This window comes from Penaeus vannamei, chromosome 30 (genome assembly GCF_042767895.1).
Source record: "Penaeus vannamei isolate JL-2024 chromosome 30, ASM4276789v1, whole genome shotgun sequence".
Lineage (NCBI taxonomy): Eukaryota > Metazoa > Arthropoda > Malacostraca > Decapoda > Penaeidae > Penaeus > Penaeus vannamei.
Genome location: NC_091578.1, coordinates 31,534,387 through 31,557,567, shown reverse-complemented (window position 1 = coordinate 31,557,567; position 23,181 = coordinate 31,534,387). Strand labels below are relative to the sequence as shown.

Below are 23,181 nucleotides of genomic sequence, written 5' to 3'. Positions count from 1 at the left end.
GCGTGGAAAAAAAATAGTAAAATCACACTTCTCTTTACCTGGAGTGATTCTCGGAGCGCCTCTTGTCGCACCTCGAAGGCTCTTTAAACCCATTAATATCCGGCAAGTCGTAAATAACCCTTTCATACCAAGGGTCTTAATTCATTTTTGGCATCATCCCTTGACAAATATCCCGAATTATAAGAAGTTTCGCGCATAGAAAAAAGCGATGGAAAGAGATTAAAAAAGAAAAAAAAGTAGTCACCTTTTTTTTTCTCTCCTAAACTTCCCCGGTGCCATACGTCAAGCTGTTGGTGTTGCCATCGGGAGAGCCTCATTAAGTACGGATCAGCGTGCGCCAGCGACAGTTTAATGCCACAGCCTGAGTGATCACGTGCGGGGGAGGCTCGACTGCCTTATTTACTCTGTGAATATCAATTTGCTTTGGAGGTGAGGGTGGAGGGGGATGGGGGGGAGGGGAGAGGGGATGGGGGCGGAGGGGTGGATAGGGGATAGGGAGGGGGAGAGGGAGAGGAGGATGTAAGAGGGGGTAGGACGGGTGGAGGGATAAGGAGGTGACGGTGGAGACGAAGGGATGGAAATGAAGGAGGGAAAGGGAGAGAGTGGATGGGAAGGTGTGAGAGAGAGAGAGGGAGAGAGAGAGAGAGAGAGAGAGAGAGAGAGAGAGAGAGAGAGAGAGAGAGAGAGAGAGAGAGAGAGAGAAAAAGAGAAAGAAAAAAAAAAAGATAGCCTAAGATAGACTGGAAGACCCATGCTTAAGCGAACAAAAGTCCGTCAACAGAACAGCGGTGCATAAAACACGTCCGTCCGTGTCTCAGCATGGACGTCACGGCTCCGACTCCCCTCCCTCCCTCCCCTCCTCCCCTCCCTCCTCCCTCCCTCCTCCTCCGACTCCCTCCTCTTCCCTCCCTCCCTCCCTCCCTCCCTCCTTTTCCTCCTCCCCTTCCCTCCCCTCCCCTTCCTTCCCTCCCTCCCTCCCTCCTCCTCCTCCTCCTCCTCCTCCTCCCTCCTCCTCCTCCCTCCCTCCCTCCCCCGCTCCCCCTCCCTCCCCTCCCTCCCTCCCTCCCTCCCTCCCGCCCTCCCCTCCCTCCCTCCCTTCCTCCTCCTCCTCCTCCTCCTCCTCCTCCTCCTCCTCCTTTCTGCAACACTGTTTATTCGGAGATTTGTTACTGTTACGCGCACATAAACTCAACATAAACAAATGACGAGAGGTTTGCGCTGTGATAGATGCGTGTTGCGTGGCGGCGCGAATTTTAAATATTTTTTGCTTTGCAGGTTTTTATTTTTCTGTTTTCTTTTTTTTCTTCTTTGTTTTTTTCTTAAGTCTTCTTCTCTTTTTCTTCTTTGTTTTTTCTTGTCTTCTTCTCTTTTCTTCTTTGTTTTTTTCTTGTCTTCTTCTCTTTTCTTTGTTTTTTCTTAAGTCTTTTCTTTTCTTTGTTTTTTCTTAATTCTTCTCTTTTCTTCTTTGTTTTTTCTTCTTTTCTTTTCTTATTTGTTTTTCTTGTCTTCTCCTTTCTTCTTTGTTTTTTCTTGTCTTCTTCTCTTTTCTTCTTTGTTTTTTCTTAAGTCTTCTTCTCTTTTCTTCTTTGTTTTTTTCTTAAGTCTTCTTCTCTTTTCTTCTTTGTTTTTTCTTAAGTCTTTTTCTCTTTTCTTCTTTGTTTTTTTCTTAAGTTTTCTTCTCTTTTCTTCTTTGTTTTTTATTGTCTTCTTCTCTTTCTTCTTTGTTTTTTTCTTAAGTCTTCTCTTTTCTTTGTTTTTCTTGTCTTCTTCTCTTTTTCTTTGTTTTCTTCTTCTCTTTTCTTCTTTGTTTTTTATTAAGTCTTCTTCTCTTTTCTTCTTTGTTTTTTCTTGTCTTCTTCTCTTTTCTTCTTTGTTTTTTTCTTTTCTTCTCTTTTCTTCTTTGTTTTTTCTTGTCTTCTCTTTTCTTCTTTGTTTTTCTTGTCTTCTCTTTTCTTCTTTGTTTTTTCTTAACTCTTCTTCTCTTTTCTTCTTTGTTTTGTCTTGCCTTCTCTGTTCTTCTTTGTTTTTTCTTGTCTTCTTTGTTTTTTCTTAAGTCTCCTCTTTTCTTCTTTGTTTATTCTTAAGTCTTCTTCTCTTTTCTTCTTAAGTTTTCTTCTCTTTTCTTCTTTGTTTTTTCTTGTCTTCTTCTCTTTTCTTCTTTTTTTCTTGTTTTCTTCTTTGTTTTTTCCTTTTTTATGATTGAGGAGGTTCGCGTGGTCATTTAAGTAATCTGATCTTTGCATGTGTTTCGTATTATCAGTCACGTGGTGTTACATTTATTAATTTGAGCTCCTATGTTGATATCATTGTGGTTTTATCTCCATATTTACTCGTTTTGAATGTCTTAATTACTTTATTACGCAAGAAATATAAATTTGATTGTCATTTATGGGAAAATTCAACTGTATTTTTTTTCCATTGAAATATCTTTCCTTGCTTTCCTGTTTTGGAAATTATGTTTTGTTGTGTCTTTTTTATGTATTGATTTAGATTCATTCTTTCTCCCGAATGAAGTTCTATTTTTCGAAATAGTTTTTTCCTCATTGCACTCAGATCTCATTCATTTTTTTTTTCGGTTCTCATTTCTCTCAAAACCAAATCTCATTCATTTTCTCTCAGTTTTCTCTCCCTCACAACCAAATCTCATTCATTTTCTCTCAGTTTTCTCTCCCTCTCAACCAAATCTCACTCATTTTCTCAAAATTCACTCTCCCTCAAAACCAAATCTCATTAATTTTCTCCAAATTCACTCTCCCTCACAACCAAATCTCATTTTCTCCAAATTCACTTTCCCTCACAACCATCTCATTCATTTTCTCTCAGTTTTCTCTCCCTCACAACCAAATCTCACTCATTTTCTCCAAATTATTCAAAACTAAATCTCACTCATTTTCTCTCAAATTCTCTCTCCCTCAAAACTAAATCTCACTCATTTTCTCCAAATTACTCAAAACTAAATCTCACTCATTTTCTCTCAAAATTCTCTCTCCCTCAAAACCAAATCTCACTCATTTTCTCCAAATTATTCAAAACTAAATCTCACTCATTTTCTCAAAATTCTCTCTCCCTCACAACCAAACCTCACTCATTTTCTCAAAATTCTCTCTCCCTCAAAACCAAACCTCACTCATTTTCTCAAAATTCTCTCTCCCTCACAACCAAATCTCACTCATTTTCTCAAAATTATTCAAAACTAAATCTCATTTATTTTCTCACAAATTCTCTCTCCCTCACAACCAAATCTCACCCTCCCTTTTCCCCTCTTTTTTCCCCTCAGACCTTCGGCGATACTTCGAGGAGCCTCCTTACTCGCAGTCGGTGCCCCTCGGGAAGCACGTGGAGCTGCGGTGCCTCCCTCCCGACGGCCGCCCCCCTCCAGCGACCACTTGGCTCAAGAACAACGTGCCCATCAGCCTCGAGGACAACCCGAGTTACAAGTAAGTTATTTTTTTTTTTTTTTTTTTTTAGGGTGGGGGTAGTTGGGGGTGGGGGAGGGGGAGGGGTGGTGGGGGTGTTGGTATTGTGTTTTTTGTTAGTGTATTTTTTTATGTCGTTTTTTTGTTGATATAATATTTATTGTCATTGTTATCATTATTGGTAGAATTATTGATGTTATTTTTACTGTTATCATTGATGTTTTTTCTCGTTATTGTTATTATTATTTGTAGAATTATTGATGTTATATTTACTATTATCTTTGATGTTATTTTTTCTCGTTATTTTTATTGCTATGATCATTTGTAGAATTATTAATATTTTTACCATTATCATTGATGTTATTTTTGTCTTTATTTTTCTCGTTTGTGTTACTCATTCCATTAATTGTTCAGTTAATTAATTAATGAATTACTCACTCATTAATTCGTTCTGTCCTAACAAATCCCTCTACAACCTTCCCACTCTCCTTCGAATATCCTTTCATCCTTAATCCTTCACCCGTTCGTCTCTCCCGCAGGATATCTTCAGAGGGATCCTTGCTCATCCTGTCAGCTCGCCCGGAGAACTCGGCTAACTACACCTGCGTCGCCGAGAACGTGGCCGCCAAGAGGGTTTCGGAGACGGCCAGGCTCAAGGTCTACGGTGAGTGTTGGATTTCTGTTCGATTCCGTACCATTTTGGCTTCGTGTATTTTTTATTTATTTATTTATTTTTTTACTTGTCATAGAGATGGAAATATAGATATTTGTGTATTTTTTTATTATTATTTTTTTTTTTATAAATAGAGCGAGATAGAGAGGGAAATATAGATTGTGTAATTTTTATTTATTTTTGTATAAATAGAGCGAGATAGAGAGTGAAATATAGATATTTGTGTTTTTTATTCATTTATTTTTTTATATAAATAGAGGGTGGTATAGAAATATAGATAGGTTGTTTTCGTACTATTTTTGTGGATTTTATTTTGTGGGTGGGTAGGTGGGTATTAAGTGGAGAAGTGTGTAGGGTGGGTATTAAAGAAGGGGAGTGCGAGTGGGTGGGGTGGGTACTAGGGTGGGAAGTGGGTACAGGTGGATAGGTAGGTGAGTGGGTGGGCGTGTGAATGGATAGGTGGGTGGGTGGGTTGGATGGGTGAATGGATAGATGGGTGGGTGGTTGAATGGATAGATGGGTGGGTGAATAGATAGGTGGGTGAGTGAATGGATAGATGGGTTTGTGAATAGATAAGTGGGTGGGGGTAGGTAAATGGATAGATGGGTGGGTGAATGGATAGGTGGATGGGTGGGTGAATGGATAGATGGGTGGGTGAATGGATAGGTGGATGGGTGGTGTGAATGGATAGGTGGGTGGGTAAGTAAATGGATAAATGGGTGGGTGAATGGATAGGTGGATGGGCGGATGAATGGATAGGTGGGTGGGCGGGTATGTAAATGGATAGGTGGATGGGTGAATGGATAGGGGAATGCGTGGGTCAGTGGGCGTTAACTCACGATTACACACCCCTATCCCCCGAGGCGAGTTCCCGACACCCGACCCAAAAGCGCCGCCATCCAAGTGGGTGTCCCGAAAACCAAGAAGTGTCAGCGAACAATAGTCACGTCAGCGGGTCAGCAACAAGAGAAGAAAAAAAAAATGTCAGCCGTCAGCACCAACAAAGGGAGATGAATACAACGAAGAATGAAAAAAAGGAATAAGGGCGGTTGTACGCTAATTTAGGAGGTTGGAGAGAATGATAAAAAAAGGGGCGTTTGAGGTGTTTTCTGGGTTGGGGAATGCGGTGATTATGGGGAAGAATGTTGTTTGGGGCGTGAGGAGGAATGATGGGGAAGGGAGGGCGTGGGGGGGATAGGGAGGGGAGGGCGTGAGGGGGAATGAGGGGAGGGGAGGGTGTGAGGGAGAATGGGGGAGAGGGTGGGTGTGAAGAGGAATGAGGGGAAGGGAGGGCGTGAGGAGAAATGAGGGAAGGTGAGGGAGAATGAGGTGAGAGGTAATGAGGAATGAGGGGGTGTGAGAGTGAGGCGAGGAGTGTGGAGAAATGACGAGGAGTGGGCGCGTAAGGCGAGGGTGAGTAAGGAGTGAGGGAGTGAGGCGATACGTGAGGAAGAATGAGAAGTGAGGGCTTGGGGCAAGGAATGAGGAGGAGTGAGGGCGTGGGAAGTCACGGAAGCAGTTTTCACGCCTTGAAGAGGTACATGGGGTGAGGACATGAGATGACACGCCTCAAGATCATTTCTTTGTCTTTTTCTTTTCTCTCTCTCTCTCTCTCTCTCTCTCTCTCTCTCTATTTTCTATCTATCTATTTTTTTTCTCTCTCCCTCCCTCCCCTCTCCCTCTCTCCTTCTCCTCCTTCCCTTCTCCCTCTATCTCTCCCCTTCTCCCCCTCTCCCTCTCTCCCCTTCTCCCTCTCTCCCTCCTTCTCTCCCTGTCTCTCACACACTCCAACGTCGCTGTCAGCACACATTAACTACTGTCATTCATGCCCGTTGTTAGGCCGTCAGCTCCTGATATATCGGGAGGAGTTCGCTCACGCCCCGACGCCTCCTTGTAGGACTACCTGCTCGTCTCCTATCTACTCTTCTGCTCTTCTGCTTTCCTGCTGTCTGCTCTCCCGATCTGCTTTCGTGTTGCTTGTCTCTTATCTACTCGTCTGCTTTCCTGCTGTCTGCTGTCCCGATCTTCTGCTTTCCTGCTGTCTGCTGTCCCGATCTTCTGCTTTCCTGCTGCTCGTCTCCTATCTATTCTTCGGCTCTCTTGCTCGTCTCCTATCTACTCTTCTGTTCTCCTGCTCTCCTACTCTTCTGCTCTTCTGCTTTCCTGCTGTCTGCTCTCCTGATTTTCTGCTTTCCTGCTGCTTGTCTCTTATCTACTCTTCTGCTCCCCTGCTTTCCTGCTTTCCTTCTCTCCTGCTCGTCTCTTATCTACTCTTCTGCTCCCCTGCTCTCCTACTTTTCTGCTCTCCTGCTTTCCTGCTGTCTGCTCTCCTGATCTTCTGCTTTCCTGCTGCTTGTCTCTTATCTACTCTTCTGCTTTCCTGCTGTCTGCTCTTTCGATCTTCTGCTTTCCTGCTGCTCGTCTCTTATCTACTCTTCTGCTCTCCTTCTTTTCTGCTGTCTGCTAATCCTCTTCTGAAGCTTGTTGTTTTTGGTTTCTGGTATTGTTGTGTTCTCTCGGTTTTCTTCTTCTGTTTCTATTTCTTCCTTTTATTGTAATTATTTTTTCTCTTCTTATTATTTTCTTCATCTTTTACTTCACTTTCTTCTGCTCTGCCATTCTCTTTTCTCCTCCCACTCTTTTCACCTGCTCCTCCTCCTCTTCTTCCCCCTCCCCCTTCCTTCTTCCACCTCTTTCTCCCATCCTCCTCCTCCCCCCCCCCTCCTCCTCCTCCCCCTCCACCTCCTCTTCCCCCCCTGTTCCTCCTCATCCCCCTCCTCTTCCTCCCCTCCTCATCCTCCTCAATACTTGAAATTACCAGAATAAACAGAGAAGGAGAGAAGAAAAAAATACAAACCACCTGCTTATTCGACCTTTTTTTAAAAAATCACCTTGACCTCGAATGACCCCGATTGGATGCCCCGGTCGTTAGCGAAATATGCGTAATGGGTTTTAATATCCCCGATTGCCAGGGAGTTTTAGAACGGAGTCGTTAAGGGAAGGGGAAGGGGGGAGGAGGAGGAGGGGATGGGGAGGGGAAGGGGAGGGGATGGTGTAGGAGGAGGGGATGGGGAGGGGATGGAGAGGGAAGGGAGGTAGGGATGGGGGAGGGGAGGAGGAGGGGAGGGAAGGGATGGGAGGAGGGGATGGGGAGGGAAGGGGGAGGAGGGGATGGGGAGGGAAGGGGGAGGGAGGGGGAGGAGGAGGGAAGGGGGAGGGAAGGGGAAGGGAAGGGAGGAGGAGGAGGAGAGGGATGGGGAGGGGAGGAGGATAACGATTCTAATGTGTTCACTTGAATAGCTCCTTTTACGTGCCTGGGGGAGGGGGAGAGCGGTTGATGTGGGGAAGGGGGAAGAGGAGGGGGTGGATGTAGGCGGAGGGGAAGGGTTTCTGTGTGGGAGGGAAGGGGGAGAAAGAGGGAGGGAAGATGTAGGAAGAAGGAGAAGGGGAAGAAGAAGAATGAGAAGAAGAACAAGAGAACCAAGAAGAAATGAACATAGAGATAGAGGAAGGGGAAGAAGGAGGATTCCCAGAAAGAGGAGGAAACAGGAGAGGAGATGAACAGAGAGAGAGAGAGAGAGAGAGAGAGAGAGAGAGTGAGAGAGAGAGAGGGGGGGACAGATCGCGGGGGAGTGGGGAATGGTCATCACGGGAGGAAGGGAAGGAGGAAGGGAGGGAGGTAGAGGAGAGGGGGTGGGGGGGGGGTAGTAGGTGCGTGTCTGCGGCGTCACCGAGGCACCTGATTGAGCAGCGAATCCCCCGGGGGCAGAGTCGTCCTCCCGCCGAAGTGCCGGCGCGTGTCGGGGAGTCGCCGCCCATCCTCGGGGACGGCGGGACACGGGCGGTCGGGGTGGGGGGGTGGGAGCGGGGGGGGGGCTTTTATTTTTGCGAGCGCGCTCTCTCTCCCTTGCCGTCGTTCGCTCGCGATTTCTCTTTCTTTCTTTTTTTTTCTTTTTTCTTTCTCTCTCTTTGTTCTTTCTCTCTGTTTCTTGTTATCTAGCTCTGGCTGTCTCTTTGTCGCTCTTTCTCTCTCTCTCTCTCTTTCTTTCTTTCTTTCTTTCTTTCTTTCTTTCTTTCTTTCTTTCTTTTTTTCTTTTTTTCTTTCTTTCTTTCTTTCTTTCTTTCTTTCTTTCTTTCTTTCTTTCTCTCTCTCTCTCTCTCTCTCTCTCTCTCTCTCTCTCTCTCTCTCTCTCTCTCTCTCTCTCTCTCTCTCTCTCTCTCTCTCTCTCTCTCTCTCTCTCTCTCTCTCTCTCTCTCTCTCTCTCTCTCTCTCTCTCTCTCTCATTATCCCTCCCATCCTTTCCTATCCTCCTCTCTCCCTCCCATCCCCTCCCCTCCGTTTCTCCCTCCATCCTTCCCCCATCCTCATGGAATAGATTGGGTAGGGGAGAAGGAGGAGAAAGAGGGGAGAGGGAGAAAGAGGGGGAAGAGGCAACGGAGAGATAATTGACGGATATTGGCGTGTCCTCCGTCGAGTCCCGTGCTTTTTCAGCGAGCATGAAGAGGAAACTTTGGCGTCGGGGGCGGGGGGGAGGGGGAGGGGGTAGGAGGGGAGGGAGGGAGAACGACCCCCTGGGTATGTACTAAAGAGGGGAGAGAGAGCGATCCCTGGGTGTGCTCCTCTCCCTATGTACTAAAGGGGGAGGGGAGGGGTGCAGGGGTGGTGATGTTGGGGTATGGGGGGTAAGAGAGGGAGGGGATGTTGGGGTATGGGGGGAGAGGTGGGTAGTGAAGATCGTATTGGGGGGAGGAGAGAGGGGTAGGGCGGTCTTGAGGGGAAAGGAGGGGGAGGTGCTGACGATCTGGGGTGTGGTGGGGGTGCAAGAGGGGGAGTTGCTGACTCTCCTGTGAGTCAAATGAGGGGTGTGGGGGTGGGGGAGGTGCTGGCGAGCAAAGGGGGTGGAGGAGGTGCTGACGAGAAGGGAGGGGAGAGGGGGGTGAAAGGACGGGGGGAAATGCTGACGATCTGAAGAGGGTTAAGAGGAGGGGGATGCTGACAGCGTGCCCGCTGCTGATGCTCTCTGCTGTCTCTCCTTGTTTGTTGTATTTATTACTAGTCATATGAGGTTAAGAAACCTTGTTCTTAGCTGAATAAGGAGGGAGGGGGAGGAGGAGGAGGAGGAGGAGGAGGAGGAGGAGGAGGAAGAAGAGAAGAAGAAAAAGAAGAAGAAGAAGAAGAAGAAGAGGAAGAAGAAGAAGAAGAAGAAGGAGGAGGTGTAGGTGGAGGTGGAGGAAGTGGAGGTGGAGGGGGAGGAGGAGGTGGAGGTGGAGGTGGAGGTGGAGGAGGAGGTGGAGGTGGAGGTGGAGGAGGAGGTGGAGGAGGAAGTGGAGGTGGAGGTGGAGGTGGAGGTGGAGGTGGAGGTGGAGGTGGAGGAGGAGGAGGAGGAGGAGGAGGAGGAGGAAAGGGGGGGGGGGAGGATTTTACAGGTCATTAAGCATGAATTATGTCCTGCGGTCGTGGGTACACCCATACGCCCACGCCCTCGCGCCCACTTTGCTCACGAACGCACATACGCATACACATGCACGCATACGTATATGTACACATGAGAATTCGCATGTGCACACGGATAAAAGAAGGATATATTCATGAATTCAAGAAAAATAAGTACACACACGCACACGCGCGCGCAAACACACACACACACACACACACACACACACACACACACACACACACACACACACACACACACACACACACACACACACACACACACACACACACACACGCACACGCACACACGGCCCTTCTCACTCCCATATTCCGCATTAGCATAATCAGTGACGTCATTTACTAGCTTCGTGTTCTTCTTTCGGACATTTTTAGCTCGACAATTTTATCTTGTTTTTGCCGCGAAAATTCTCGGGGTTTTGAGGTTATCGATTTTGCTTTTTTCTTTCTCTTGCTCTTTTTCTTTTTTATTTTTATTTATATATATTTTTTTTCCTTGGAGTTATGCTTGTTCTTCGGATTTTTTTTCTTGTTGATAAGATGATGGGTTTCATTTTTCCCGCCAAAATGTCTACCGTGTGCGCGCCATCTGTTGGTGAGCGCTTCGTCTTTTTCCTTCTTGTTTTTTTTCTTATTCGTCTTCTTCCTTCGCTTTTTTATCCGTTCTGCTCCTATTCCTCTTATTCCTTGCATTATCCTTGGTTGGTTTTATTTTTTATTTTTCTGTCTGCATTTTATCCCTTCTTTCCTTTTATTTTATCTAACCTTCTTTTGCTTCCTTCCTCTCTTTTATCCTGTTTTTCATTCGCCTTTCCTTCCTCCTTCCTTTCTTATTAATTTTATCATTCCTGTTTCTCTTCTCCCCCTCTCTAACCCCCCCCCCCCCCCCCGAGGGCGCAGAGAGTGATACTTCTCCTTTGCCTCCTTCCTTTCTTTATTCCACCCTTCTCTTCATTCCTTCCTTCCTTCATTCCTTCCTTCCCTTCTCCCTTTTCTCCCCCCTCAACCCCACCTCCCCCTGGAGGGCGTAGAGCGATACGGCCAATTTCGAGCGTCAATCTCCTCCTCCGGTGTGGGCCTCGAGAACGGCAATGGCGGGCGGGAGGGGGAGGGGGGGGTTAGGGGGTCGGCGGAGATTGCGCCTTTTTTTTGTCTTCTTTTTTATTCATGTTGTTTCTCTTCTTTTCGTTATTTTTTCTTCTTGTTTTATAAATTTGTGACGGGAAGGGAGGGAGAGGGTTGGAGGGAGGGAGAGGGAGAGGGAGAGAGAAGTAGAGTGGGAGGGAGAGAGACAGAGAGGCAGACAGACAGACAGACAGACAGACAGACAGACAGAGGCAGAGACAGAGACAGGGAAAGAGACAGACAAACAAATAAACAAACAAACAAACAAACAAACAAACAATCAAACAGAGATAGAGAGAGAGAAAGTAGGTGAGGAAAAAAGAGGGTAATGTGATTGTCTTAAATGGATTCATTATCCCGATCTGGATAATGGGTTACTGGTTTTCTGGGTCACCCTTGCAACGGAGGGAGATGTAGCGAAGATAGCTATTTTCTAGCGGGTATAGCGAAAAGTTGCTATTTTCTAGCGGGTATAGTGGAAAGTTGCTATTTTCTAGCGTTGATAGCGAAAAGTAGCTATTTTCCAGTATTGATAGCGGAAAGTTGCTATTATCTTCCGGGCATAGTGGAAAGTAGCTATTTTTTTAGCGAAGATAGCGGAAAGTAGTTATTCTCTAGCAGTTATAAATTAAAGTAGCTATTTTCCAGTATTGATAGCGGAAAGTTGCTATTAACTTCCGGGCATAGTGGAAAGTAGCTATTTTTTTTAGCGAAGATAGCGGAAAGGAGTTATTCTCTCGCAGGCATAAATGAAAGTAGCTATTTTCTAGCGGAGATAGCAGAAAGTAGCTATTATTTTTTCGTAGCGGTGGTAACTGTAAAGTGATAAGTTTATAGCAGCGGTATCGAGTTTAAATGTAGTGATCTTTTATGGGTGTTCGCGGTAAAAAAGTAACAAGTATATAGAGGTGGTAGTGGTTAAATAGCTAGTTTGTAGCGGTGCGTAGCGGTAAAACAGGTAGTTTGTAGAGGTAAAATGGCTAATTTATTACAGGTTGCGGAATTAAAACCGTTTTAGTGATTCTTTTTATGGACATGGAGTCTGCTGCGTCGATTAAACGTTAAATATTTGCGATTCCGTCACTTGGCATTAAGAGGAGAAAGTGCTCTCTCATTCCTCTTATTCCTCCTTTGTTCTTATTTCTCCCCTATTCCCCTCTCTTCGTTCTTCATCGTTCCTCCTTTTCGATTCCTCAATCCTCGCCGTTTCTTCTTCAGTCCTCATTCCTCGGCGTCTCTTCATGCCCCATTTCTTAAGTCTTCCCGCTTCTACCTCCCCATTCCTTCACCTCTTCCTCTCCATTTCTCTTCGTCTCTTCCTCACTTCTCGCTACAGCTTTCTCCCATCCCCCATTTCTTATTCTTCCTCCTCATTCCTTCCTATTCCTTCTTCGTTTCTTCCTCATTCTTCACAACCCCCACTTCTTCCCTCCCACTCTTCCTCCCTCCCTCCCTCCCCACCTCTTCCTCACTCCTCTCCCTCTTCCTCTCTTCTTCCTCCCTATTCCCCCCACCTCTTCCTTCCCTATTCCTCCCCGTCTCTTCCTTCTCCCATTCCTCCCCTCTCTCTCCCCACCACTTCTTCCTCACTCCTCCCCCTCTTCCCCTCTTCCTCTTCACTCCCTCCCATCTCCCAGTCTTTCCCTCTTCCTCTTCACTCCCTCCCATCTCCCATCTCTCCCTCTTCCTCTTCACTCCCTCCCTCCCATCTCTCCCTCTTCCTCTTCACTCCTCCCCATCTCCAATCTCTCCCTCTTCCTCTTCACTCCCTCCCTCCCATCTCCCCTATTCGTCCCCGGGGAACATCCTTGACCATTTTTCTTTCACCCGCGACGGATTCGAAGCTAAGCCGCATATATATACAAAGAAAATATTAGTATCTCTCCCGGTTGGGCGTCGGTGCCATGAACCCTTCAGCAGGAGTCGTATCTGGAGGCGGAGGTGCCGACGTCTGTGGCACTCCTTGGCCCCTTGGCTCTTAGCTTCCCCCCCTTCCCCCCTATTTTTTTCTTTTCTCTTTTGGTTTTCTCTCTCTCTCGCGTTTTCTCTTTCTTGCTCGTTTTTTGGGGGGGGAGGTTTATGGGAGTTTTTTGGGGGTTTTTTTCTCGGTCTGTTTGTTTACTTGTTTATGATTGTGTCTGTTTGTTTGCCTTTCTTTGTCCTTACCTGTGCTTCGGTTCTTTCTTCTCCCGTTTTCTTTTCTCTCTCTCTCTCTCTTCTTCCTAACTCGGTCCTCACTTTCCTCCCTCTCCCCTTTTCCTCCCTTCTCACTCTCCTTCTCCCTCTCCCTCTCCCTGTCTCTTTCTCCCCCTCCTTCCCTCTCTCTTCCCCACTCCCTCTCCCCATCTCTTTCACCCCTCCTCTCCCTCCCTTCTCCTTCCCCCTCTTTCCCCATCTCCCTCCCACCTCCCTCTCCCCCTCTCCTCTTTTCTTACCCACCCCTCCCCCACCCACCCACCCATCCTCTCACTTACGCGTCCATGGCGAAGGTAAACACAATGATGACGTAGTAATGGCGTAATGGCGAGGGGAGGGGCGCCCCCAGGGGGCAAGGGCCGGAGCGCCTACCTCCCCCCCTCCCCCCCCCTCTCCCCTCTTTCCCCTCGGTCTCCGCTTCCTGATTGTGGTTATATTTATTTAGCGTAATTTTTGTTTTTCGTTTTCTTGATTCTTCTTCTTTCCCCTCATTATCTTCTTCTTTTGTTGACTTTTCTTCTCCCTCCATCTTCTTCCTCTTCTTCTTCTTCTCCTTCTCCCCCCATCTTCTTCTTCTTCTTCTTCTTCTTCTTCTTCTCTTCCCCTTCTCCCTCTTCTTCTCCCTCTCTTCTTCTTCTTCTTCTCCCCTTCTTCATCTTCTTCTTCTTCTTCTACCTTTTCCTCCTCCTCCTCCTCATTCTTTCCTATTTAGAATCCTCTTTTCCATATTCTTATAGATTCATCTTACTTCTTGTCACCTCCTCCCATCTCTCTTTCTTTCTTTCATTCATTCTTTCGCCGGATGCTGTCGGTGTCGTCTGCAGCTTATCTCAAAGACGTCTTGGGGTTTTTGTTAGCTGATTGCTCTTTTTTCTTGTCACTTTCTCTTCTTCCTTTCTTCTCTTCTTTACTTTTTTATTTATTTTTTTCTGTTTCTCGGACTCGTTTACATTTCCTTGACGATTCTCTGGGTAAATATTTTCAATCCTGCTTTTTTTTATCTTGTTAAGTCTCTCTTTCCCCCCTCTTTCTCTCTCTTTCTCGCGCGCGCGCGCGCGCTTTCTCTCTTGTTCTTTCTTTGTTTTTCAATCTTCCTCTCACTTTCCCTCTTCCCCCCTTTATCCTTCTCTCCCTCTTCCTCCCTTTATCCTTCTTTACCTCTCCTTCTCTTTGTCATTCTCCCCAATCCCTCTCCCTCCCTTTATCCTTCTCCCACTCCCTCTTCTTCCCTTTTCTCCTCCCTCCCTTTAACCTTCTCCCATCCCCTCTTCCTCCCCTTTCTCTCTCCCTCCCTCTCTTTCTCTCTCTCTCCCTTTACCCTTCTCCCACTCCATCTTCCTCCCTTTCTCTCTTTCTCTCTCCCCTTTATCCTTCTCCCAGTCCCTCTTCCTCCCCCTCTCTCTCTTTCTCTTTCTCTCTCCCTCCCTTTACCCTTCGCCGTCCTTTATCTCGCAACGACAATTTGATAAAACCAGCGTCAGCCTATTGAAAGAGCATCATCGTCAGCAGATACGAAATGTGGGTTTGTCACATGCGATAATTTTTTCCCCTGACAGCATCCAAGTTCGCAATCCAATAGGAAATGGTTGAGTTTTTTTTCTTTTTTTTATCTTCCTCTTTTCTATGTTTTCTTTTGCTTTTTTTTTTTTTTTTTTTTTTGGGGGGGGGTTCTGTTGGTCTTACTATCTGCTCTTTTTTTAATCTTTTCTTTTCTTTCAACTTCCTTTATACACCTCCTTTCTCCTTTCCCTTTTCCCCCTCCCACCCTTTTCCCTTTCCCTTCCCTTCCCTCCTCTCCCCTCCCCTTTCCCTCCCTTCCCTCCCCTCCCCTTCCCTTCCCCCCTTCTCCTCCCTCCCCTCCTTTCCTACCCGTATCTTCTTTCTCCTCCCTTCCCTTCCCCTCCCTTCCTTCCCTCCACGCTATTCATACTACCCTCCCCTCCCCCCCCCCCATTTTTTTGTGTGTATTTCCGTAGGCTTAATAAATGGATAACTTGTATCCTATGTACACAACCAGCTTGTAAGAACCTGTAATCGGGGGGGGGGGGGGTCTTTTAGCCCTTCTTACAACAAGGGGGAGGGAGGGAAGATAAGAAGGGGTAGGGGCAGAGGGGGGATAGAAAGGGGTGGGGAGGGAGGAGATAAGAAGGGGTAGGGGGAGACAGGAGATTAGAAGGGGGTAGGGGGAGAGGGGAGATAAGGAGGGGTAGGGGGAGAGGGGAGATAGGAAGGGTAGGGGAGAGGGGGAGATGGAAAGGGGGTGGGTGAGGGGAGATAAGAAGGGATGGAGGGAGGGAGAAGATAAGATGAGGTAGGGGAGAGGGGGGATAGAAAGGGGGTGGGGAAGGCAGTAGAAAGGGATGGGGGAGAGGGAGATAAGAAAGCGGGGTCAGGGGGGGGGGTTGTATAGTATATATGGCGAGTTATGTGAATGATATGTCAACAGAGGTCAAAGGAAGGAATTTGTTCGGCCGGTTGTTGATGTCGGGTCAAGATGGAGATGGATTTGTGTGTTTGTTTGTCTAACCATTTTTTTGTTACTTTTTTATGTTTGGGGGAAGTGGAAGATTTTTTTATTTGTTTGTTTTTGTTGCTGTTGTTGTTGTTGTTGTTGTTGTTGTTGTTGCTGTTGACGACGTTGTTATTGTTATTTCCGAGGCTTCAGCTATATTATTGACGTTGTAGAGAGACAGATTTGTAATATATGAAGAGATATTTTAAAAATAGAATATATAAGAAAATGATAGCGTAGGCAATACGAGGAATATCTCCTTGGGTGAATTTGCGGGCGTGTAATCGTGGGCGTGGATGGGCGGGGACGAAGGGACCCTGATGACCTCTCGCCGCCCCTCCCCCTACCCCCCTTGCTGACCTCTTGCTGCCCCCTCCCCCCTTCCTAACTCCTTCCTTCTGACCTCATGCTGCCCCCCCAATACCTCCCCCTTCCTCCTAACCTCCCTCTTTGCTCTCCTCTCGCTGCCCCCCCTTACCTCCCTCTTTGCTGACCTCTCGCTGCCTCCCCCTTACCTCCCCCTTCCTCCTAACCTCCTCCTTTGCTGACCTCTCGCTGCCCCCCCCCTTACCTCCCCCTACCTCCTAACCTCCCTCCTTGCTGACCTCTCGCTGCCCCCCTTACCTCCCCCTACCTCCTAACCTCCCCCTTTGCTAACCTTTCGCTGCCCCCCCACCCTTACCTCCCCCTACCTCCTAACCTCCCTCCTTGCTGACCTCTCGCTGCCCCCCTTACCTCCCCCTACCTCCTAACCTCCCCCTTTGCTGACCTCTCGCCGTCCCCCCACCCCATACCTCCCCCTACCTCCTAACCTCCCCCTTTGCTGACCTCCCGCCGTCCCCCCCCTTACCCCCTCCCCCTACCAGCCACACTAATCACAATCCGTCCAGGACCTTTGAGATTGGGTGGATTGGCTGCGCTTCCTCCTCCTCCTCCTCCTCCTCCTCCTCCTCCTCCTCCTCCTCCTCCTAAACAGTCCTAAGGAGGAGGCCCCAGGAAGGTTAATTGGTTGGATCTCCTCGTCAGTGCCACCGGAAAGGGAGGGCGGAGTCTCCCTTCCCTTCTCCCCGCCCCCTTCTCAACCCCCCCCCCCCTCCTATCTTCTACGCCTATCCTCTACCTTCTTCTCAACCCCCATTCCCCACCCCTAACCCCTAACCCCCCTCTCAACCCCCTCCCTAACCTCTCCCAACCCCCTCCTTACCCCCCTCTCCACCCCATCTCTTATCCCAGTTCCTACCTCGATTCCTACCTTAACCTCCCCCTCTCTGCTCCATCTCTAAATACACCCTCCTTCTCCCTGCCCTATCCTCTGCCTCACTCAGGGTACTATTCTTCCTAGCCCCTCCGATTCTCCCCTCTCTCTTCCCCTCTCCTCACTCTCCCCTTCCGCTTCCCCTCTACTCACACTCCCCTCCCTCTTCCCCTCTTCTCACCCTCCCTCCCTATCCCATCCCCCTCCTCTGTGTCCCTCTCATCCTTACCCTTTCTCCCCTTCCTTCCCTCTTCCCCTCACTCTCCCCTCCCTACCCCATCTCCCTCCTCTGTCTCCCTCTCAGCCCTGCCCATTCTCCCTCCCCATTCCTCTCCCTCACTCTCCCCTCATTCTCCCCTCCCCTCACTCTCCCCTCCTTCCCCTCACCCTCCCCTCCCCTCCCACCCCTCCCTCCCCTCTCCCTCCCCTCACCCTCCCTCCCCTCACTCTCCCCTCCCTCACTCTCCTCTCCCCTTCCCTCCCCTCCTCACCCTCCCCTCCCCTCACTCTCCCCTCCCTCACCCTCCCCTCCCCTCACTCTCCCCTCCCCTCACTCTCCCCTCACTCTCCCCTCCCTCACCCTCCCCTCCCCTCACCCTCCCCTCACTCTCCCCTCACCCTCTCCATTCTTCCTTTCGGTGTCTTCCGAGCCGCTGGGTGACCCTTCTAAGGACGCCGCCGTGGTGGACCTGGTCGCCAAGGAGGGGGTTTCCGTGCCAGGCGGTCCTTGTTGGTCCTTTGCGGTCGGTCTCTGTTTTCTGTCTCACTCCGTCACTCTCTCACTCTTTCTCTCTTCCTCTCTCTTTAACTCGCTTATTCACTCACTAATTCTTTCTCTCTCTCTCTCTCTCTCTCTCTCTCTCTCTCTCTCTCTCTCTCTCTCTCTCTCTCTCTCTCTCTCTCTCTCTCTCTCTCTCTCTCTCTCTCTCTCTCTCTCTCTCTCTCTCTCTCTCTCTCTCTCTCTCTCTCTCTCTCTCTCTCTCTCTCTCTCTCTCTCTCTCTCTCTCTCTCTCTCTCTCTCTCTCAATCTCTCATTCACGGGCATTCATTCCCTTTCTATTTTTCCTTGTACTCCCTTCTTCCCTTCCTCCCTCCCTCCCCTTCACCCATCCCTTCCACCCTCCCTCCCTCCCTCTCTCCCTACCCTTCACCCATCTCTTCCACCCTCCCTTCCACCTCCCTCCTCCCTTCCACCCTCCCTCCCTCCCTTCCTTCCTTCCTCAATCCCTCCCTCCCTCCCTCCTCCCTCCCCTCCCTCCCCTTCACCCACCCCTTCACCTACCTCCTTCACCTACCCCTTCCTACCCTCCCTCCCCTTCCCGCTCCCTCCCTGCCCTCCCTCCCTCCCTTCCTCCCTCCCTCCCTCCCCCAATCCAGAAACACGTGTAATGGCACACATTTCCCCTCACTTCCCCTCAAACAAGAAATGAAATCCGAGTCCTTTCCATCATCCCGGACGCAGAGGCTTCCTGGCTCCACCTTTTTTTATTATTAAGTAAAAAAAAAGGAAATAGCGAAAAAGAAGTAAGAAAGAAGAAGAGAAAAAGTGAAAAAAAAGAGTAAAAAGAAGAAGAGAAAAAGGAGTAAAAAAAAGAAAAAGTGAAAAGGAGGAGTAAAAATAACGAATAGGTGAAAAGGAGGAGTAAAAATAGCGAAAAAGTGAAAAGGAGGAGTAAAAAAAAGAAGTGAAAAAGGAGGAGTAAGAATAACGAAAACGTGAAAAAGGAGGAGTAAAAAGAAGAAGAAGAGAAAAAGGAGGATTAAAAAAAAGGAAAACGTGAAAAAGGAGGAGTAAAAATAACGAAAAGGTGAAAAGGAGGAGTAAAAATAGCGAAAAAGTGAAAAGGAGGAGTAAAAAAAAGAAGTGAAAAAGGAGGAGTAAGAATAACGAAAACGTGAAAAAGGAGGAATAAAAAGGAGAGGAAAAATACACGTAATAGTTCACGAAAGCCGTTCCATGGCGCCGTTCCCTTTATGTAAACAGTATTTGTGGGGAGATTGTACGATCACTTTGAGGGGAATTGTTTGTAAGGTTTTTTCCCCTCAGTTTGTTCTTCCAGTCGTCTCCCCTCTTTTTTTTTCTTTATTTCTCTTTCTTTCTCTTCTCCTTCCTCTCTTTTTTTCGATTTTTTTTGCCTTCTCTCTCTTTTTTTGTTTTGTTTTATTTGCTGTGTTTTTTTTTTTGTATCTCCTCTCTTCCTCTTCCGTTCGCCTCTTGTCTTTTCTCTTTCTCTCTCTCTCTCTCTCTCTCTCTCTCTCTCTCTCTCTCTCTCTCTCTCTCTCTCTCTCTCTCTCTCTCTCTCTCTCTCTCTCTCTCTCTCTCTCTCTCTCTCTCTCTCTCTACTCATCTCCTCATCTCCTCATCTCTCTCCTCATTCCATTTCCCTCTTCTCCCCTTCCCCTTTCTGTCGACAATGTAATCCATGCGGTGGTTTTGGAGTGTGGGGGGGAGGGGGGAGGGGAAGAGGGAGAGAGAGGGGGGTATGTCTGACATTGATTATTCTCGTGTTTTTTCGTGTTTTTCTTTCTTGTTTTTAAGATAAGTTTTGTCATTTTTGTTTTGTATTTAGTTTTTTTTATTTGTTGTACTTTCTTTATTGCTACTGTTTTTTATTATTTTTCTTATTACATTGATGTTATTGATGTTTTTCGTCAAATATTTAGCAAATGATAATGTATTTCATCCGATAAATACATTCCCGCGTTGACTTTTTTTTTCCTTTTTTCAAAAAAATTAGGGAATATTTAAAAGCAGAATTTGTGCTTGGGAAAAGACAGGTGTTAATGGGCGGTGGAGTAATGAGCATCGCCTCGTGCGTGCTTGCAGAAGGAAGATGAAGATGAAGATGCTATGTTTTGTGCTTGCGGCGAAAGGTCTCTCGCTCGTTTGTGCTTGCGGGGGAAGTAGATAGGTCGGTGCTTGCGGCGAAAGGTCTGTCGCTAATTTGTGCTTGCGGGGGAAAGGTCTCTCGCTAATTTGTGCTTGCGGCGAAAGGTCTCTCGCTAATTTGTGCTTGCGGGGGAAAGTAGATAGGTCGGTGCTTGCGGGAAAAGGTCTCTCGCTAATTTGTGCTTGCGGGGGAAAGGTCTCTCGCTATTTTGTGCTTGCGGCGAAAGCTCTCTCGCAAAATTTGTGGTTGCGGCGAAAGGTCTCTCGCTCGTTTGTGCTTGCGGGAAAAGGTCTCTCGCTAATATATGCTTGCGGGGGAAAGTAGATAGGTCGATGCTTGCGTGAGATAAACGACTGTGCTTGGAGGAAGGTGTGAGGCAGGTTCGTGCTTGGAGAGATCAAAGACAAGGTCGGTGCTTGAAGGAGAGTGAGGTAGGTTAGTGCTTGGAGAGGGGAAAAAGTGGTGCTTGGGGGGGAGAAGAAATGTTGGTGCTTTTGAGTGTGTGTGTATGTGGGGGGGGGGAGACAGATCTGTGCTTGAGGAAAAAAAGGGGGAAGGATAGTGGTAATTGAAGAAAAGAAAGGGGCAAAGCATATAAAAATGAGAGTGACAGAGCCAACTGATGCAAGCAACAGAGAGAGAGAGAGAGTGAGAGAGAAAGAAAGAAAGAGAGAGTGAGAGAGAGAGAGAGAGAGAGAGAGAGAGAGAGAGAGAGAGAGAGAGAGTTAAAGAGAGGAGAGAGAGAGAGAGAGAGAGAGTTAAAGAGAGGAGAGAGAGGGAGAGAGAGAGAGAGAGAGAGAGAGAGAGAGAGAGAGAGAGAGAGAGAGAGAGAGAGAGAGAGTGAGTGAGAAAGAAAGAAAGAAAAAGAGAGTGACAGAGAAAGAAAGAGAGTCGAGTGAGTGAGAGAGAGAGAAAGAAAGAAAGAGTGAGAGAGAAAGAAAGAAAGAGAGAGCGAGAGAGAGTCGAGTAAGGGAGTGAGAGAGAAAGCAAGAAAGAAAGACAGGAAGAAAGACAGACAGACAAACAGCCCACCAAAGCCACAGACAGAGACACGTGCTTGCCTCCCCGCCCGCTCACTCACCTGCCCGCCCGCCCGCCCGCTCACCTGCCCGCACCGCCCGCACCGCCAAGGCAGAAGCAACACGCAAAGTCGCTTTAGATTGTCAAGAGCATGAAATAAAAGGCGGGCGGGGTGTGGGCGGGGTGCGGGCGGGGGGGTGTGTGGGCGGGGTGCGGGCGTCGCCGATGGAGTCTCCGTGTAGTCTCGTTTGCTACGTAATGGGCGTTTATTAGGCTGGGAAACTCGTGCTGAATATTTGCTCAACTCTTTGCCGTCTGGGGAACGTGGGCGGGGGGAATGGGGGGAGCGGTGGGCGGGCGGGTGGAACGGGTGGGGGAGCGGTGGGCAGGTGGAGCGGGTGGGGGGAGCGGTGGAGCAGGTGGGGGGGGAGGTTAGTATATGTGTATGTAGATTTTTGGAATTGTTAGTATTGGTGTTTATTATTATTTTTACTGTTTTTTTCTTTTTTTTTTTACTTTTTTTTCGTTTTTGTTTATCATTCTTTCTTTCTTTCGTTTTTTTAACTAACTTTATTTTTGATACTTTTTAATTTTTCCCCTTTTTTCTTTTGTCTTTTGTTATTCTTTTTTTCGACTTTTTTATTTCACTTTATTTTAATTATCATTATGATGTTTGTTTGATCACATTTTTATCATTGTTGAAGTTTTTTAGATTTTAATAATTTTCTACTTTGAGTGTGGAAAGTTTTTGTTGTTGTTGTTGTTTTTGTTCTAAAACGAGAGGGAACAGCAGGAAAAAAAAACGTTTATGTAATATTGTAAATGTTTGTCCGTCAGTTATGATTGATCGTGGACCCCCCCCCCCACCCCCCTGATCCCCTACCCCCCAACTCCAGTCCCCGGAAATGATACTTGTGTTGAGCATTTAATTGCAGATGGGTTTATGTCTTTTTTTTTTGCAATTGCAGGATTGGTACTCATTTTGCAACTGCGATTTTTTTTTTCAGTTGAGTGTTTGTCTGTTATTTTACATCTGCGATTTTTTCTTTTTTTTATTCCTCTTCTGCAATTGAGAGTTTGTCTCTTATTTTACATCTGCGATTTTTTTCCAATTGAAAGTTTATTTCTTATTTTGCAACTTATTTGCAAATTATTTCTCTTCTGCAATTGAGAGTTTGTCTCTTATTTTTCATCTGCGATTTTTCCCCTTTTTTGCAATTGAAAGTTTATTTCTTATTTAGCAATTTCTAAATCATTTCTCTTCTGCAACTGAGCGTTTGTCTCTTATTTTGCAACTGCGAAAAAAAAATCAGTTGAGATTTTATCTCTTATTTTACATCTGCGCTTTTTTTTTCAATTGAGAATTTACTTCTTATTTTGCAACTTCGAAATTATTTCTCTTTTGTAATTGAGAATTTGTCTCTTATTTTGCAACTGCGATTTTTTTTCTTCCTTTTTTTCTTCTTTTTATCAACTGAGAGTTTGTCTTTTATTTCGCAACTGTGAATTTGTTTATTTCTTATTTTGCAACTTCGAAATTATTTCTCTTCTGCAACTGAGCGCTTGTCTCTTATTTCACAACTGCGAATTTTGTTTCTCCTCTCCTGCTATTGAGAGTTTTTTTTCTCGCTCTTTTTGCAGTTGCGAGTTCATTCCTCCTTTCTGCAACCGAGAGGGCTTTCCTTTGCAATTGCTAACACGTACTTGATGTTTTCCCACTCAACCGGAAACACTCGGAGCCCCATTATGCAGTGTCGATCAGAGTGGATTCTTCTTCTCTTTCCCCTCTTTTACCCTTTATCATCCTTCTCTTCCCCACTTTTCCCCTTTGTCATTTTTCTCTTCCCCTCTTTTCCCCTTTATCATCCTTTTATCATCCTTCTCTTCCCCCTCTTTTCCCCTTTATCATCTTTCTCTTCCCCTCTTCTGCCCCTCCTTGTTGTTTCTCCTTTTGTAATCCATCCTTCTTCCCTTCTTCCTCATCTCTTTCCACTTGTTTCCTCTTTTCCCCTCTACTTTTCCCCTTTTCCGTTATTCCCTTCCTTCTTCTCAATCCTCCTTGCTTTCCTTCTTTCCCTCTTTTCCTTTCCCCTATCCTCCTTCCCTTCCCCTTTTCCCCTCTTCTCCTCTTCCCCTTCTCTTCCCCTCCTTTCCTCCCCTTCCCCATTTCCCCTCCTCTTCTCCTCTTCCCCTCCTCTTCTTCTCCTCTTCTCTCTCTCTCTTCCCCTCCTTTCCTTCCCTTCTCTTCCATTCTCCCCATCCTCCTCCCCTTCCCCTTTTCCCTCTACTTATTTCCTTCCTCCCCTCTTCCTTCCTCTTCTTCCCCTCCTTTCCTTCCCTTCTTTTCCATTCCCCCATCCTTCGCCTTCCCCTCTTCCCTCTTCCCCTCTTCCCCTTCTTTTCTTCCCCTCCCTTCCTCTTCTTCCCCTCTTCCCTTCTCTTCTTCCCCTCTTCCTTCCTCTTCTTCCCCTCTTCCTCTCCTCCTCCTCTTCCCCTCTTCCCCTCCTCTTCTTCCCCTCTTCCCCTCTTTCCCCTTTGACCCGCTGGCGTGCGCGCGGCGGGCAGATGGCCCCGACAAAGGAAGAGCACAACCTGTTACTTCGAGAGCCTCTCCTTAATAATGTTCCCTCCTGTTCGT

General features: G+C 47.2%; 1 protein-coding gene across 3 annotated transcripts in view; it reads left to right on the top strand.

The window, feature by feature from the left end:
• The window catches only part of unc-5, a 663,232-nt gene that overhangs the window by 580,462 nt on the left and 59,589 nt on the right, over positions 1-23,181 (top strand). For all 3 annotated transcript variants that reach the window (XM_070143506.1, XM_070143505.1, XM_070143504.1), the window contains exons 5-6: positions 3,278-3,437; positions 3,956-4,080. In XM_070143506.1, coding sequence (XP_069999607.1) covers positions 3,278-3,437; positions 3,956-4,080 — 285 coding nt within the window. The remainder of the gene's footprint in view (positions 1-3,277; positions 3,438-3,955; positions 4,081-23,181) is intronic.